An 18,208-nucleotide genomic window follows, 5' to 3' on the forward strand; every position below is an offset into this window, starting at 1 on the left:
ATTGTAAAATCGAATTAGCTTACCACAATAGCACAATGTCAATGATTGAACATCTCAACAGAAAGCACCCAGTCTATGCATCCACTCCACAAAGCGGAACCAATACCAGATTAGCGAGAGCGTTTCACTCACATTCGCGGTTAAAATAGACCTGCAATAGAAATGTATTTATAGACATATGTGTGAATAAAAAAAAAGTATAACGTGACTCAGCTGAAGCAGCCCCTATTTTTCCTCAATAAAAACATTGATAACATAAGAGCAGTGAAAATGATGCTGTCGTAATTTAATTAACATGGAGCTGGAGCATGTCTATACACTAACAGCAAAGAGACGGTTCTGTTACAGAGATGGTGAACTCAGGTGGAGTGAAGGAAAACAACAGTAATGCTTGTAATCGCTACTAAACCTTTACTGGTAAAGAGCTGGCGAGAGTCCTTAATCAAACCAGCTGTTCAACAAGCTGAAATGTGAAGAAAAGCGATGTTTTCAGCTACCCCCATCCACCGCCGTCTGTGTTCCACAGCAGCAAGGCTATAGTAAAGCTATACAAGTTAAAGTAGAAGCTGTTTGTATGCAGATAAACTGTTAGCTTAGTTTGACACAGTATTTAGATTTGGAAACTTGCTGCAGGCTGACAGCAGCCGTTACACTTTTTCTCAGTGATATCTGCAGCATGCAGGGGTGAGTCTAAAGGGGAGCATGGAGTGTACTCAACTAGATCTATTTCAAGGCTTTAGTAATATTGTTTTGCAGATTTAGATTAATATGAATAATATTACATAATTATAATATAAATATAATACAAAAATTACCCACCCACCCCTTTCCCCCAACAACCTTGGCCTAGTGAAACTGAGACGCTGAATTATCCAACCGCCACATGCTCCTTTAAAGGCTTACACACACACACATTCTGTAACACACTTAAACACACACTCTCACTTACTTTCACTTACACACACATGAACATGCACACACCATTCCTACCTCATCCAGGAGATACAATCCTGTCAGAACATTTTTTTATGCCAACTACAAATGTACAAGAACACAGAGAGTAAAGGCCGTTCTAATTTATGCCTTAGTTTAAGACATATGTATACCTTTTTTTCAGTAATTTTATTTGACATTATTTCATTTTGCATTTAAGAAAGTGTGTTCTTGAAAAAAAATTACATATATATACATAAATGCACTAAAATGGTTTAGTTCTTTTGTCAGTTGTTGTATATGGAGTTCAATCACTAAAAATGTTCCTATAAAGGAAACCCATGAGTTCATTCATTTTAAGAGACCTGTCTATTTTTTTCTTTTTCGAATAGTTACTATTGTTTTTTAATAACGCAAAAGTATTTCTTATCCGATTAATCGATGGAATAAACGATAGAATATTCGACTACTAAAATAATCGATAGCTGCAGCCCAAAATTTAACCCTTTCTGTTTCCACTGCATTTGGTCAAATCAAAATTCCATGATTTTCCTCCATTCAGACTCTTATATAGATATACATCATCCCCCTTTGGCTCCAGGGGGGGTTCATTGGGAATTTGTTGTTGTTCGGCATTAACAAGAATGGGCTCAATTTCGTACAGAGTAAACTCTGACTCTATTCGCATGAAAGACATAATTTCTCAGTTCGTTACCACAACTGTAAAATAGTAAAAATTTTATTAATGGAGACTTGAAGTTTCCCAGACAGTTGCAATAACTCTCATGCCTGGTGGTGTAATTCACAAGCTCTGTGCATTAACTGTGCACATTGGCCCTCACTGGTGCCATGCAGCTGTATGCTAAGCTGTTTGTTTTCTTATTTGTTGATCATTCTGCTGTGTGTGTGACCCCATGCAGTATATTTGGTGGGGGGGGGGGGGTGTAAGGATCGATATAATCTGGTTTATGTGTATGTTAATAGGATACTAAGCTGTTCTGTTTTCCCTCTATACTACATTCACCAGCATGCTGGGCAGTTTGTACATTCCTGCTGTTCAAGATCTTTGTATTATTATTTTGGATGGACCAATTACAATGGAGGTCCAGTACTTGGAGAAGTGTCCATTTTGGCAGAGAAGAAAAACACCCAGTCTGACAGCAAAGACTTCTTGTCTTGTATGTACTTTTTTCTTTTGTTATTTTAATTGTGGTTTGTGGTTGCAATTGTGTGTACCTGGAGTGTTAGAAATTACCAGATGGTTTCTACATGCTGACTAGCAGGGGCCAGCGCCTTTTAAACTGATTCATCTTGTCGCTGCACCCACTGGAGGCACAGGAATTACCTGAGACGGGGAAACTGCTCCCTCATCGCGCTGCTGTGTGCCAAGTGTTTTGGCCATAACTGACCTCGCCATAGATTGTTCTGGAACTCTATTCAGCGGAAACAGCAGCAGGACACTTGTTCTATGCTGCGGAAATGAGTGAAACCAAAATGAGTGAGTAACCTACACCTATACTGATACGCACACATATCTGTGGCATTGGCAAATCTGAGTTTTAAAGTGGATGCAGTGTAGTGTCTGCTGGATTCAGCTCCAGGAACATCACTGTGCACCAACGATGGGCCCCAACGACAAGCACTTGATTTAAACTTTTTTTTCCTGGTTGTTAATGTGAGTGATTCACCTGCTTATGTTAATATGTGAACTGTGGTATACACACGTATTTGGGAATAAGTGGCTATAAGACCAAGACCTACCCACTACTGAGACCATCCGACTGAAATCAGTGTGGGTGGGAGGGTGGGGTGCTGTAACACCCCCTTTTGCATTTTCGCCAATATCTTCTGAATTGTTACTTCTGGAGTCGAAATTCTTTTTTTTGGTGGCCATGCCCTACCAATGTGCCAGTGGGACTGGTAAGTTCTGCCTACGAAGTATTTCAGCTGATCAGCAAAATTTCATAAAACCTACTTTTGTGAGGTAGTCGTACCTCTTCTAACCGACAGTTGTGATGTCAGACCAGTCAGACCCCTGAGCTGGTTAATAATTGTTAAAAAAAAAACACGCTCAAACATAACCTTAATCACGACAGTTTTAATCAGACAACTAGAATTTGGTGATGCCTAGTCTTCCCATAACCAAATTTGAAGTCCTACATCCCAACACCATTCTGGAGACACAGTAAAAGGTCGGCTGCATTTTGTCAATAGAATGACAAACTACAACTTGTCTGTGCAAAGGACACACATACAGTAGTCATTTTGAAATAATTAAAAAATAAAAATTACATCTTTTTAAGTCAGACTAACACTGTTTAGGGTATGGTATCACAACTAAAAAATTGACCCAAACGATTTTGTTTAATACAGTACTACTGTCTTCATTAGGTATATGTTTTCTCCTTGTGCTCTGCATGCTCAGTGAATTGGGTTTAGTAATGTGTGGATTCATAGGAAAATTGAAAGGACCTCACATTTAATTCTTTGTTTATTAATTTATTTGTTGGGAAGGACGGGACAAGGAGGGCGAGTCTGCACAGCACATCGAGACTCACTTTGTCACTAATTTGCCACCACTCATTTTGTCTTTGTCTCTGTCTGTCAGTCTGTTCCGGTCTGTGTGCATTTCTGCATTTCTTTGCCAAGACAGGACACAGAGACTTGGCACTTTTCTTCCCCATTCTGAAAAGGAAGAAAAAACGCATTCATGAAGAACTCAAACCTATGAAAGCCACCTGTGTGGCGCCGTTAAGGAAGGACCACACTGGCAGAAAAACTGGTTGAATAATGGCCTGGCTGCTGGCTACAAATGCTATGTCGAGCAGTAATGTGGCATTAATGATGAGGGGTGGTGATTTACAGGGGCGGTTCCCCCTTAAACTAAAAAAGTTTTAGGAGATGCCTAGTGTTGGAGGTGAACTGTCTGCTTTTCTGTTTTATGGTGAACTGCCCCTTCATATATACTAGAGGGAGGCTCCGAAAGAACAGTGAGCTGGTTCAAAGCCCTGGCGGCAGCCTACTTGTATTTGATGAGCTAGTTGCCCTGGATCAGTTACGACATCCCATTTGTGATGTGACACACAAAGAGGAGCCAGTTCCTTGGCTGAACTAGGGTAGCGCAAGCTAAATCCCTGGGATCCTTTAAATCCGAGCTAGATAAGATTATAACAACTCTGAGCTGTTAGTTGACTTCTCCCCAAATGAGCTTGACAGGCCGAATGGCCTCCTCTCATTTGTAAATTTATTATGTTCTTATGTAGGTATAAAAATAACTGACCACATGATAAAATGATTTTGTCTAATACAGGACTACAGTCTTCATTAGGTAAATATTTTCCCCTCGCACTTTGTATGGGCAGTAAATTGCCCCTACTTACGTGTGGATTCCTATTAAGAAAAATGCAAGAAATGAACACACATATAGTCAGAATAATTCTCATGTGTCAACTATTGAGTGCAATTCAAATTTTATTGAACAAATCTAATGATTACAGTATTTTTTTGTCAAACTAAACACTTACAATGAACTGTTCCAAATTATTATGCACACCAAAGCTTGCAAGCTGCAAAACACTTTATAAGTTGCAAAGAACTGAAAATTGTCATTTGTTGTGTTTGCAGCATATGTACTGAAATCAAACAGGTCACGTCCCATTTTGACATAGGACCCCTTATTTGATAGCAGCTTCACAAGTCTTGCATCCATTGAACTTGTGTATTTGGACAGTTTCTGCTTGTGAGCACTGGTTAGTGGTGGCCGAATAGAAGGTTTATACACAGTTGCAGTGGAGGACTCTACTGCAGGCACCAGCAGCTTCAAATATCTGTTTGCTGCTACATAATGGCATTTTAGCATGAAAAACACAAACCTATAAAAGGTACTTGTGTGACACTATTAAGGAAGGATCTGACTAGGAGAAAAGCTGGCAGAGTTTAGAAATGTTTAGCGCTGTTTTTCTGGGTAATAAGTGCACATTTTCTTAGAACAAAAAATATAATTTGACATAAGAACATATGAAAATTACGAGTAACACAATAAAAACTAGTATAAATGTCTTCTGTTCTCCAAAAAGTTACTGATATCTACTTGGATAGCTAGATGAACACCACTTCAGTTCCCAAACTTCTCCTCAGTGGCACCCGAACCATTCTATGTATTTATTAAATTTCACCAACAGCTCGCTTAATTAGTTAACTTAATTAGTTAAAAAAGTGAACGAGATATTGGATAGATATATGAGGTGGGCTAGTGGTCAGGTCAAAAAATACATGGGTGTATTGTATGGTTGCTGGAAATAATAGGGTTATTTTAGCAGAGGTTTTGAAATGGCTAAGCTGACGCATTTTGCTAGGCGTAACAGCATAGTTTTACACCAACAGTTATTTGAACATATATATTTTTTTTTTTGGGTGCCTATGACTTTTGAACAGTACTGTGTATAATCTACAGTTTACTTGTTTTATATTTCAGTTGATGACATTGCTGCTGCTTTTTCTTGCCTTTAAGGTCCAACGACTATTCTGAGCTCCAAGGTTCATATGGGTGAAGAATGCAAATTCCTGCTTTGGTTACTGACTTATGAAATTGATGCCATGTTTTGTCGTTCCTTGTTCAGCTGCAAATCTGTTTGAGTGAGCTGGACGAAAGTCTGCTGACAATACAGCCTCCCCCTCAGGGCCTGATTTTGGCTGGCCTGGCAGACCTGAGTCGACCCGCTGACAAGCTGAGTACCATCCAGTGTGCAGTACTGACTGCCACAGGTACAGCACTGGAGTGGGGTGCTGCAATTTTGGTACGTTGTGTACGGGGAAAACGAGGCGGGATTTGGCAGAAGTGCAGCACTCCTTAGCTATGTGACCAACCTGTGATAGCTTACCATGGTGGTGAATGGTGCAGGAATTGTTGATATGAGTTTTTATATCAGCCCATCTCTCACCCAGGCTTCATGTGGGCCAGATACTCTCTGGTAATTGCCCTAAAGAACTGGAACCTTTTTACAGTAACATTTGTTGGTGCTTCTGACAGTTTCCAGCTGTTCAGAATCTGGAGGTGAGTAGGCCTCTGCTGCTGAAGCAGAAGGAACAGGAGGCAGCAGCGCAGTACTGAGCTCCAACCTTTCCATCTGGTCCCATAGACTAAAAGGATATCTGGCCACTTGACTCCACTCCCCTCCAACCCTGTCCAAACCTTTAACCGGAAAATATTTGTTTCAGTGCTTAAACATTGGTCCTTAGTACACCCCTCTCCATGTGCAGACTCCAGGCACACAAGGTACTGCCAGGACCAAGAGCAGGATGGGCTTAGCCACAGCTGGCAAAGGCGCCGTCCACCGATGCGCCGGAGTGGGGGGACCTGCAGACGGCGGAGGAGTCGGAGCGGGGGAACCCGCAAGCGCCCCCTCCCCCGAGCCCCAGCCCAGGCAAGAGAGGGCGGACCAGGGGGCAGGGTGGGCGGGACCCGGGCCCTGTGCCCTCTCTCCTTTTGGGACACTGAAAGGTGGGGTTCTGGCCGGGGTCAATCTCTCCGGGGCGAGGGCAGAGGAGTCATTAGGGAGGTCCCCGTGGGATCCCACTCAAGCTCTTCCTCTCCCTCCATCAAGGGAGGAGGAGCGATGATCTGACAGCCTGAGACCTCCTCGGGGACTGGAGCTGGAGCCGAAGCCCCTTTGCGTGGAGCCAGCCCATTAGGAGCGGGTGGAGCCCAGGGCTGGAGCAATAGGCGAAGGTGAAGGCAGAGGGGCCTCAGGCGTAGCAGGTGCCTCAGGGATGGGCGGATCTGGCGCCTCAGAGACGGGTGGAGCAGGAACGGGCGCAGCAGGGACTGGAGGAGCGGGCGAAGCAAGGACGGGCGGAGCAGGAGCCTCAGGAACCATGGGCGGCGAAGCTGCAAGCAGCACAGGCAGGGCAGGCACATCAGGCGCCAGGCAGGACAGGCATGTCAAGCTGCCCCTTTAAGAGACCGTGGGACCTGCGGGATGGTGTCCCAAGCAGATCTGGCCCCATTAAGAGCCAGACGAGTCCCTGAAAAGCTGGCTGAGTGATTGCCTGGCTGCCGGCTGCAAATGCTATGTCGAGCAGTAATATGGCATTAATCAACAGATGAGGGGTGAAGATTTAAATGTTCTAGAGGGAGCCTGGTGGGGACCTGCTTGTGTCGGATGAGCCGGCCGGCCACCCTGAATCATCTGCGCCGTCGCATTGGTGACATGACAATTGAAGAGTAGCCAGTTTCTCGGCTGAACTCGATATGAGAACCTCATAAAAACGAGTGAGTAACAGGTAAGAGCTGGAGAGACAGAGATCATGCAGGGGTCAGAGGCCAGAAAGAAGAAGAGCAACCAGCTTAAAACCTTTAAAAAGTCCCTCTGGAGACCCGAGTGACCCAGGGGACGCTCATATAGATGGAAGGTGAGCCCTCTGCCTCTTACCGAAGGTCATTCGACCACTGATTATTTCAGGGCTCTTCCTCATATCCGTCACAGCGACTATGGGCAGACCCCAATTGATTACAGGTCCCCAGAAGTGCCGAAATCAAACAATAAAACACAGAGCTGATCTAACATGCAGCAGGGTGAAAGTGCCATTAAAGAAATTCCAGAGGATTCTTACAATATATTAGTGTGAAATTATTAAACGGTAGTCATAAAATTATATTTATATTAACAAAAAAATCAGTTTGTGACTTTCTTGCCGTGCTTTTGTTGGAAGGTTTTTCCCAACAGGCACATTTAGATCTCGGAAAGACAAAGGAAGGAAACAAAAAAAAAATTATAAGTGCAATTCTGTGATCACCAGCAGCACTTCTGCAATGATGGACCCAAATGTAAGCAGTGACTGTATGCTTACATCTACAACAAAGCGAAGAGTTTAAGCTTCTTATGCACTGATGGCAATCGACAAGGAAAGTTTACATATTGGATTTTTAAATAAACTGCAAGCGCCTCTGGATGCACATACCTCCTCAGATACTTCTGAAACTCCCTGTTCCTCAGTTGGTTTACAGCTCTTTGAAAAAAATTGCTTGCCATTTTAAATTCAACGTGCATGCACGTATGTCGCTTTTGTCCAAACTGAAATGTGAAGTTCACAGCAACTGGCTCAAACCTTTAAAAAGTCCCTCTGGAGTCCCGAGTGACCCTGTGGACGCTCACACAGATGGAAGGTGAGCCCTCTGCCTCTTACCGAAGGTCATTCGGCCACGATGATCTCAGGGCTCTTCTTCGTGTCACTCATCGCTGCTATGGGCAGACCCCAGTTTGCTACTGGGCCCCAGAAGTGCTGCAATCAAACAGAAACATATTCATGCAAATTGCATTTTTTTAAACAAGTGCCTAAGGTGCATGCACCTCAAGTACTCCCAAAACTCCTTGCTCTTCAGCTGGTTGGTTGGCAGGTTTGTGAAAGAAAACGCCGACCGTTGCAATTGAATCTGCATGCTTCTGTGTTTCATTGTGACTCTTTCAAACTGAAATGTGAAGGTGACATCACCCACTGGATAGAAAATCTTTCATCTACGACATTTACTGGTTGGTGATGTCTGCTACTTCGAAAACATTTCCATTCTGCGACATCACAAAACTATTATGAAGTGGAACTTTTTCAAAAGTAGCAACACCGTCATTATTATTAATGGAAAGTATATACAATCTAACACAAAAAAACTCCCAAATTCCCAAAGTGCCCACTTCGTAATGTTTTTGTGATGTCACAGAATAGAAAATGGTTTTGTGATGTCACAGAATGGAAAGGCATAGCAGACCTGCGACCCTGAACATTAGATGGGTACTAAGTCAAGTATTTCTCCGTTATGGGTTGGAACCGGGGCCTAATGCTGCATTCCTATTAAACTCGTAAATTCCGTATTCCTTGTCAGGAATTTCAACTGGAATGCCCCCAGAGCTCTGAATTCAAAAGGGCTGCGCCCTTCATCAACAGACGTTAGTTTGGTACTGTGTATTAGCTCTCATGTCTTATTTGTGACTCATTGAATTGGTTGTACGCGCAGTACTGTCCAACTGCTATCTTATGCTCAGGACACTACGTAATGTGTTACCGACTGATATCGCTAACAGTGGCTGACACATTACTGGGCTAGAATTGGGGCCTGTTTCATTAAGCGGGATTTCTTGCTTAAGTGGACAACGTGTCAGATTTAAGGTAGTCTGGGCTAAATATAAGTGAACAAAGACAAAGGCCATTTAAACTGGGGTGAATTAAATCTGACAATTTAGCTGGGTAAGCAAGGAGTCTTGCTTTTTGAAACGGATCCCTGGTATCGCTAAATGGCTTTCCAACTACCTGTACTGGAACACTGTTATCTTGTGTTTGTGACGTCATTCCCAGCTCCCAGCGAGTTCTGACATCCCAGATAAAAGGAATGCAATCTAATTTTACGTGTCACAGCACTTAGATGACACATAGTACTTGTGCTGATGACTATGTATTATGTGGCTTAGGGAGCAAGCTATGCGGAAACATAATAAATAGATGTCTAATAAAAATCTCAGTGCCAGCGGCATAGAATGTCTGTCTCAAATATGGTACTCAAAACTGCCGAACTACTGTACTTGGATGTATGTCTCTTTATATATATTCACCAGTGCATATCTATGTATATGTGTTATGTATATACCGTACTGTGCAAAAGTCTTAGGCACTCAAAAGAAATGTTTAGCGCTGTTTTTCTGGGTAATAAGTGCACATTTTCTTAGAACAAAAAATATAATTTGACATAAGAACATATGAAAATTACGAGTAACACAATAAAAACTAGTATAAATGTCTTCTGTTCTCCAAAAAGTTACTGATATCTACTTGGATAGCTAGATGAACACCACTTCAGTTCCCAAACTTCTCCTCAGTGGCACCCGAACCATTCTATGTATTTATTAAATTTCACCAACAGCTCGCTTAATTAGTTAAGTTAATTAGTTAAAAAAGTGAACGAGATATTGGATAGATATATGAGGTGGGCTAGTGGTCAGGTCAAAAAAATACATGGGTGTATTGTATGGTTGCTGGAAATAATAGGGTTATTTTAGCAGAGGTTTTGAAATGGCTAAGCTGACGCATTTTGCTAGGCGTAACAGCATAGTTTTACACCAACAGTTATTTGAACATATTTTTTTTTTTTTTTTGGGTGCCTATGACTTTTGAACAGTACTGTGTATAATCTACAGTTTACTTGTTTTATATTTCAGTTGATGACATTGCTGCTGCTTTTTCTTGCCTTTAAGGTCCAACGACTATTCTGAGCTCCAAGGTTCATATGGGTGAAGAATGCAAATTCCTGCTTTGGTTACTGACTTATGAAATTGATGCCATGTTTTGTCGTTCCTTGTTCAGCTGCAAATCTGTTTGAGTGAGCTGGACGAAAGTCTGCTGACAATACAGCCTCCCCCTCAGGGCCTGATTTTGGCTGGCCTGGCAGACCTGAGTCGACCCGCTGACAAGCTGAGTACCATCCAGTGTGCAGTACTGACTGCCACAGGTACAGCACTGGAGTGGGGTGCTGCAATTTTGGTACGTTGTGTACGTGGAAAATGAGGCGAGATTTGGCAGAAGTGCAGCACTCCTTAGCTATGTGACCAACCTGTGATAGCTTACCATGGTGGTGAATGGTGCAGGAATTGTTGATATGAGTTTTTATATCAGCCCATCTCTCACCCAGGCTTCATGTGGGCCAGATACTCTCTGGTAATTGCCCTAAAGAACTGGAACCTTTTTACAGTAACATTTGTTGGTGCTTCTGACAGTTTCCAGCTGTTCAGAATCTGGAGGTGGGTAGGCCTCTGCTGCTGAAGCAGAAGGAACAGGAGGCAGCAGCGCAGTACTGAGCTCCAACCTTTCCATCTGGTCCCATAGACTAAAAGGATATCTGGCCACTTGACTCCACTCCCCTCCAACCCTGTCCAAACCTTTAACCGGAAAATATTTGTTTCAGTGCTTAAACATTGGTCCTTAGTACACCCCTCTCCATGTGCAGACTCCAGGCACACAAGGTACTGCCAGGACCAAGACCAGGATGGGCTTAGCCACAGCTGGCAAAGGCGCCGTCCACCGATGCGCCGGAGTGGGGGGACCTGCAGACGGCGGAGGAGTCGGAGCGGGGGAACCCGCAAGCGCCCCCTCCCCCGAGCCCCAGCCCAGGCAAGAGAGGGCGGACCAGGGGGCAGGGTGGGCGGGACCCGGGCCCTGTGCCCTCTCTCCTTTTGGGACACTGAAAGGTGGGGTTCTGGCCGGGGTCAATCTCTCCGGGGCGAGGGCAGAGGAGTCATTAGGGAGGTCCCCGTGGGATCCCACTCAAGCTCTTCCTCTCCCTCCATCAAGGGAGGAGGAGCGATGATCTGACAGCCTGAGACCTCCTCGGGGACTGGAGCTGGAGCCAAAGCCCCTTTGCGTGGAGCCAGCCCATTAGGAGCGGGTGGAGCCCAGGGCTGGAGCAACAGGCGAAGGTGAAGGCAGAGGGGCCTCAGGCGTAGCAGGTGCCTCAGGGATGGGCGGATCTGGCGCCTCAGAGACGGGTGGAGCAGGAACGGGCGCAGCAGGGACTGGAGGAGCGGGCGAAGCAAGGACGGGCGGAGCAGGAGCCTCAGGAACCATGGGCGGCGAAGCTGCAAGCAGCACAGGCAGGGCAGGCACATCAGGCGCCAGGCAGGACAGGCATGTCAAGCTGCCCCTTTAAGGGACCGTGGGACCTGCGGGATGGTGTCCCAAGCAGATCTGGCCCCATTAAGAGCCAGACGAGTCCCTGAAAAGCTGGCTGAGTGATTGCCTGGCTGCCGGCTGCAAATGCTATGTCGAGCAGTAATATGGCATTAATCAACAGATGAGGGGTGAAGATTTAAATGTTCTAGAGGGAGCCTGGTGGGGACCTGCTTGTGTCGGATGAGCCGGCCGGCCACCCTGAATCATCTGCGCCGTCGCATTGGTGACATGACAATTGAAGAGTAGCCAGTTTCTCGGCTGAACTCGATATGAGAACCTCATAAAAACGAGTGAGTAACAGGTAAGAGCTGGAGAGACAGAGATCATGCAGGGGTCAGAGGCCAGAAAGAAGAAGAGCAACCAGCTTAAAACCTTTAAAAAGTCCCTCTGGAGACCCGAGTGACCCAGGGGACGCTCATATAGATGGAAGGTGAGCCCTCTGCCTCTTACCGAAGGTCATTCGACCACTGATTATTTCAGGGCTCTTCCTCATATCCGTCACAGCGACTGTGGGCAGACCCCAATTGATTACAGGTCCCCAGAAGTGCCGAAATCAAACAATAAAACACAGAGCTGATCTAACATGCAGCAGGGTGAAGGCGCCATTAAAGAAATTCCAGAGGATTCTTACAATATATTAGTGTGAAATTATTAAACGGTAGTCATAAAATTATATTTATATTAACAAAAAAATCAGTTTGTGACTTTCTTGCCGTGCTTTTGTTGGAAGGTTTTTCCCAACAGGCACATTTAGATCTCGGAAAGACAAAGGAAGGAAACAAAAAAAAAATTATAAGTGCAATTCTGTGATCACCAGCAGCACTTCTGCAATGATGGACCCAAATGTAAGCAGTGACTTTATGCTTACATCTACAACAAAGCGAAGAGTTTAAGCTTCTTATGCACTGATGGCAATCGACAAGGAAAGTTTACATATTGGATTTTTAAATAAACTGCAAGCGCCTCTGGATGCACATACCTCCTCAGATACTTCTGAAACTCCCTGTTCCTCAGTTGGTTTACAGCTCTTTGAAAAAAATTGCTTGCCATTTTAAATTCAACGTGCATGCACGTATGTCGCTTTTGTCCAAACTGAAATGTGAAGTTCACAGCAACTGGCTCAAACCTTTAAAAAGTCCCTCTGGAGTCCCGAGTGACCCTGTGGACGCTCACACAGATGGAAGGTGAGCCCTCTGCCTCTTACCGAAGGTCATTCGGCCACCGATGATCTCAGGGCTCTTCTTCGTGTCACTCATCGCTGCTATGGGCAGACCCCAGTTTGCTACTGGGCCCCAGAAGTGCTGCAATCAAACAGAAACATATTCATGCAAATTGCATTTTTTTAAACAAGTGCCTAAGGTGCATGCACCTCAAGTACTCCCAAAACTCCTTGCTCTTCAGCTGGTTGGTTGGCAGGTTTGTGAAAGAAAATGCCGACCGTTGCAATTGAATATGCATGCTTCTGTGTTTCATTGTGACTCTTTCAAACTGAAATGTGAAGGTGACATCACCCACTGGATAGAAAATCTTTCATCTACGACATTTACTGGTTGGTGATGTCTGCTACTTCGAAAACATTTCCATTCTGCGACATCACAAAACTATTATGAAGTGGAACTTTTTCAAAAGTAGCAACACCGTCATTATTATTAATGGAAAGTATATACAATCTAACACAAAAAAACTCCCAAATTCCCAAAGAGCCCACTTCGTAATGTTTTTGTGATGTCACAGAATAGAAAATGGTTTTGTGATGCCACAGAATGGAAAGGCATAGCAGACCTGCGACCCTGAACATTAGATGGGTACTAAGTCAAGTATTTCTCCGTTATGGGTTGGAACCGGGGCCTAATGCTGCATTCCTATTAAACTCGTAAATTCCGTATTCCTTGTCAGGAATTTCAACTGGAATGCCCCCAGAGCTCTGAATTCAAAAGGGCTGCGCCCTTCATCAACAGACGTTAGTTTGGTACTGTGTATTAGCTCTCATGTCTTATTTGTGACTCATTGAATTGGTTGTACGCGCAGTACTGTCCAACTGCTATCTTATGCTCAGGACACTACGTAATGTGTTACCGACTGATATCGCTAACAGTGGCTGACACATTACTGGGCTAGAATTGGGGCCTGTTTCATTAAGCGGGATTTCTTGCTTAAGTGGACAACGTGTCAGATTTAAGGTAGTCTGGGCTAAATATAAGTGAACAAAGACAAAGGCCATTTTAACTGGGGTGAATTAAATCTGACAATTTAGCTGGGTAAGCAAGGAGTCTTGCTTTTTGAAACGGATCCCTGGTATCGCTAAATGGCTTTCCAACTACCTGTACTGGAACACTGTTATCTTGTGTTTGTGACGTCATTCCCAGCTCCCAGCGAGTTCTGACATCCCAGATAAAAGGAATGCAATCTAATTTTACGTGTCACAGCACTTAGATGACACATAGTACTTGTGCTGATGACTATGTATTATGTGGCTTAGGGAGCAAGCTATGCGGAAACATAATAAATAGATGTCTAATAAAAATCTCAGTGCCAGCGGCATAGAATGTCTGTCTCAAATATGGTACTCAAAACTGCCGAACTACTGTACTTGGATGTATGTCTCTTTATATATATTCACCAGTGCATATCTATGTATATGTGTTATGTATATACCGTACTGTGCAAAAGTCTTAGGCACTCAAAAGAAATGTTTAGCGCTGTTTTTCTGGGTAATAAGTGCACATTTTCTTAGAACAAAAAATATAATTTGACATAAGAACATATGAAAATTACGAGTAACACAATAAAAACTAGTATAAATGTCTTCTGTTCTCCAAAAAGTTACTGATATCTACTTGGATAGCTAGATGAACACCACTTCAGTTCCCAAACTTCTCCTCAGTGGCACCCGAACCATTCTATGTATTTATTAAATTTCACCAACAGCTCGCTTAATTAGTTAAGTTAATTAGTTAAAAAAGTGAACGAGATATTGGATAGATATATGAGGTGGGCTAGTGGTCAGGTCAAAAAAATACATGGGTGTATTGTATGGTTGCTGGAAATAATAGGGTTATTTTAGCAGAGGTTTTGAAATGGCTAAGCTGACGCATTTTGCTAGGCGTAACAGCATAGTTTTACACCAACAGTTATTTGAACATATTTTTTTTTTTTTTTTTGGGTGCCTATGACTTTTGAACAGTACTGTGTATAATCTACAGTTTACTTGTTTTATATTTCAGTTGATGACATTGCTGCTGCTTTTTCTTGCCTTTAAGGTCCAACGACTATTCTGAGCTCCAAGGTTCATATGGGTGAAGAATGCAAATTCCTGCTTTGGTTACTGACTTATGAAATTGATGCCATGTTTTGTCGTTCCTTGTTCAGCTGCAAATCTGTTTGAGTGAGCTGGACGAAAGTCTGCTGACAATACAGCCTCCCCCTCAGGGCCTGATTTTGGCTGGCCTGGCAGACCTGAGTCGACCCGCTGACAAGCTGAGTACCATCCAGTGTGCAGTACTGACTGCCACAGGTACAGCACTGGAGTGGGGTGCTGCAATTTTGGTACGTTGTGTACGGGGAAAACGAGGCGGGATTTGGCAGAAGTGCAGCACTCCTTAGCTATGTGACCAACCTGTGATAGCTTACCATGGTGGTGAATGGTGCAGGAATTGTTGATATGAGTTTTTATATCAGCCCATCTCTCACCCAGGCTTCATGTGGGCCAGATACTCTCTGGTAATTGCCCTAAAGAACTGGAACCTTTTTACAGTAACATTTGTTGGTGCTTCTGACAGTTTCCAGCTGTTCAGAATCTGGAGGTGGGTAGGCCTCTGCTGCTGAAGCAGAAGGAACAGGAGGCAGCAGCGCAGTACTGAGCTCCAACCTTTCCATCTGGTCCCATAGACTAAAAGGATATCTGGCCACTTGACTCCACTCCCCTCCAACCCTGTCCAAACCTTTAACCGGAAAATATTTGTTTCAGTGCTTAAACATTGGTCCTTAGTACACCCCTCTCCATGTGCAGACTCCAGGCACACAAGGTACTGCCAGGACCAAGACCCAGGATGGGCTTAGCCACAGCTGGCAAAGGCGCCGTCCACCGATGCGCCGGAGTGGGGGGACCTGCAGACGGCGGAGGAGTCGGAGCGGGGGAACCCGCAAGCGCCCCCTCCCCCGAGCCCCAGCCCAGGCAAGAGAGGGCGGACCAGGGGGCAGGGTGGGCGGGACCCGGGCCCTGTGCCCTCTCTCCTTTTGGGACACTGAAAGGTGGGGTTCTGGCCGGGGTCAATCTCTCCGGGGCGAGGGCAGAGGAGTCATTAGGGAGGTCCCCGTGGGATCCCACTCAAGCTCTTCCTCTCCCTCCATCAAGGGAGGAGGAGCGATGATCTGACAGCCTGAGACCTCCTCGGGGACTGGAGCTGGAGCCAAAGCCCCTTTGCGTGGAGCCAGCCCATTAGGAGCGGGTGGAGCCCAGGGCTGGAGCAACAGGCGAAGGTGAAGGCAGAGGGGCCTCAGGCGTAGCAGGTGCCTCAGGGATGGGCGGATCTGGCGCCTCAGAGACGGGTGGAGCAGGAACGGGCGCAGCAGGGACTGGAGGAGCGGGCGAAGCAAGGACGGGCGGAGCAGGAGCCTCAGGAACCAGGGGGCGGCGAAGCTGCAAGCAGCACAGGCAGGGCAGGCACATCAGGCGCCAGGCAGGACAGGCATGTCAAGCTGCCCCTTTAAGGGACCGTGGGACCTGCGGGATGGTGTCCCAAGCAGATCTGGCCCCATTAAGAGCCAGACGAGTCCCTGAAAAGCTGGCTGAGTGATTGCCTGGCTGCCGGCTGCAAATGCTATGTCGAGCAGTAATATGGCATTAATCAACAGATGAGGGGTGAAGATTTAAATGTTCTAGAGGGAGCCTGGTGGGGACCTGCTTGTGTCGGATGAGCTGGCCGGCCACCCTGAATCATCTGCGCCGTCGCATTGGTGACATGACAATTGAAGAGTAGCCAGTTTCTCGGCTGAACTCGATATGAGAACCTCATAAAAATGAGTGAGTAACAGGTAAGAGCTGGAGAGACAGAGATCATGCAGGGGTCAGAGGCCAGAAAGAAGAAGAGCAACCAGCTTAAAACCTTTAAAAGGTCCCTCTGGAGACCCGAGTGACCCAGGGGACGCTCATATAGATGGAAGGTGAGCCCTCTGCCTCTTACCGAAGGTCATTCGACCACTGATTATTTCAGGGCTCTTCCTCATATCCGTCACAGCGACTATGGGCAGACCCCAATTGATTACAGGTCCCCAGAAGTGCCGAAATCAAACAATAAAACACAGAGCTGATCTAACATGCAGCAGGGTGAAGGCGCCATTAAAGAAATTCCAGAGGATTCTTACAATATATTAGTGTGAAATTATTAAACAGTAGTCATAAAATTATATTTATATTAACAAAAAAATCAGTTTGTGACTTTCTTGCCGTGCTTTTGTTGGAAGGTTTTTCCCAACAGGCACATTTAGATCTCGGAAAGACAAAGGAAGGAAACAAAAAAAAAATTATAAGTGCAATTCTGTGATCACCAGCAGCACTTCTGCAATGATGGACCCAAATGTAAGCAGTGACTTTATGCTTACATCTACAACAAAGCGAAGAGTTTAAGCTTCTTATGCACTGATGGCAATCGACAAGGAAAGTTTACATATTGGATTTTTAAATAAACTGCAAGCGCCTCTGGATGCACATACCTCCTCAGATACTTCTGAAACTCCCTGTTCCTCAGTTGGTTTACAGCTCTTTGAAAAAAATTGCTTGCCATTTTAAATTCAACGTGCATGCACGTATGTCGCTTTTGTCCAAACTGAAATGTGAAGTTCACAGCAACTGGCTCAAACCTTTAAAAAGTCTCTCTGGAGTCCCGAGTGACCCTGTGGACGCTCACACAGATGGAAGGTGAGCCCTCTGCCTCTTACCGAAGGTCATTCGGCCACCGATGATCTCAGGGCTCTTCTTCGTGTCACTCATCGCTGCTATGGGCAGACCCCAGTTTGCTACTGGGCCCCAGAAGTGCTGCAATCAAACAGAAACATATTCATGCAAATTGCATTTTTTTAAACAAGTGCCTAAGGTGCATGCACCTCAAGTACTCCCAAAACTCCTTGCTCTTCAGCTGGTTGGTTGGCAGGTTTGTGAAAGAAAATGCCGACCGTTGCAATTGAATATGCATGCTTCTGTGTTTCATTGTGACTCTTTCAAACTGAAATGTGAAGGTGACATCACCCACTGGATAGAAAATCTTTCATCTACGACATTTACTGGTTGGTGATGTCTGCTACTTCGAAAACATTTCCATTCTGCGACATCACAAAACTATTATGAAGTGGAACTTTTTCAAAAGTAGCAACACCGTCATTATTATTAATGGAAAGTATATACAATCTAACACAAAAAAACTCCCAAATTCCCAAAGAGCCCACTTCGTAATGTTTTTGTGATGTCACAGAATAGAAAATGGTTTTGTGATGCCACAGAATGGAAAGGCATAGCAGACCTGCGACCCTGAACATTAGATGGGTACTAAGTCAAGTATTTCTCCGTTAT

At 44.8% G+C, this 18,208-nt stretch overlaps 1 protein-coding gene across 1 annotated transcript; it reads right to left on the minus strand.

The window, feature by feature from the left end:
- Positions 1-16,448: 16,448 nt before the first annotated feature.
- LOC125720923 (mitochondrial pyruvate carrier 1-like) lies at positions 16,449-16,917 on the minus strand (the record flags this gene model as incomplete). Its single annotated transcript, XM_048996847.1, has 2 exons — positions 16,449-16,684; positions 16,827-16,917. Coding segments are annotated over 2 exons (285 nt in total), but the record flags the coding sequence as incomplete, so codon positions are not given.
- Between the last annotated feature and the right edge of the window lie 1,291 nt (positions 16,918-18,208).

Source organism: Brienomyrus brachyistius, unplaced genomic scaffold (assembly GCF_023856365.1).
Source record: "Brienomyrus brachyistius isolate T26 unplaced genomic scaffold, BBRACH_0.4 scaffold27, whole genome shotgun sequence".
NCBI lineage: Eukaryota > Metazoa > Chordata > Actinopteri > Osteoglossiformes > Mormyridae > Brienomyrus > Brienomyrus brachyistius.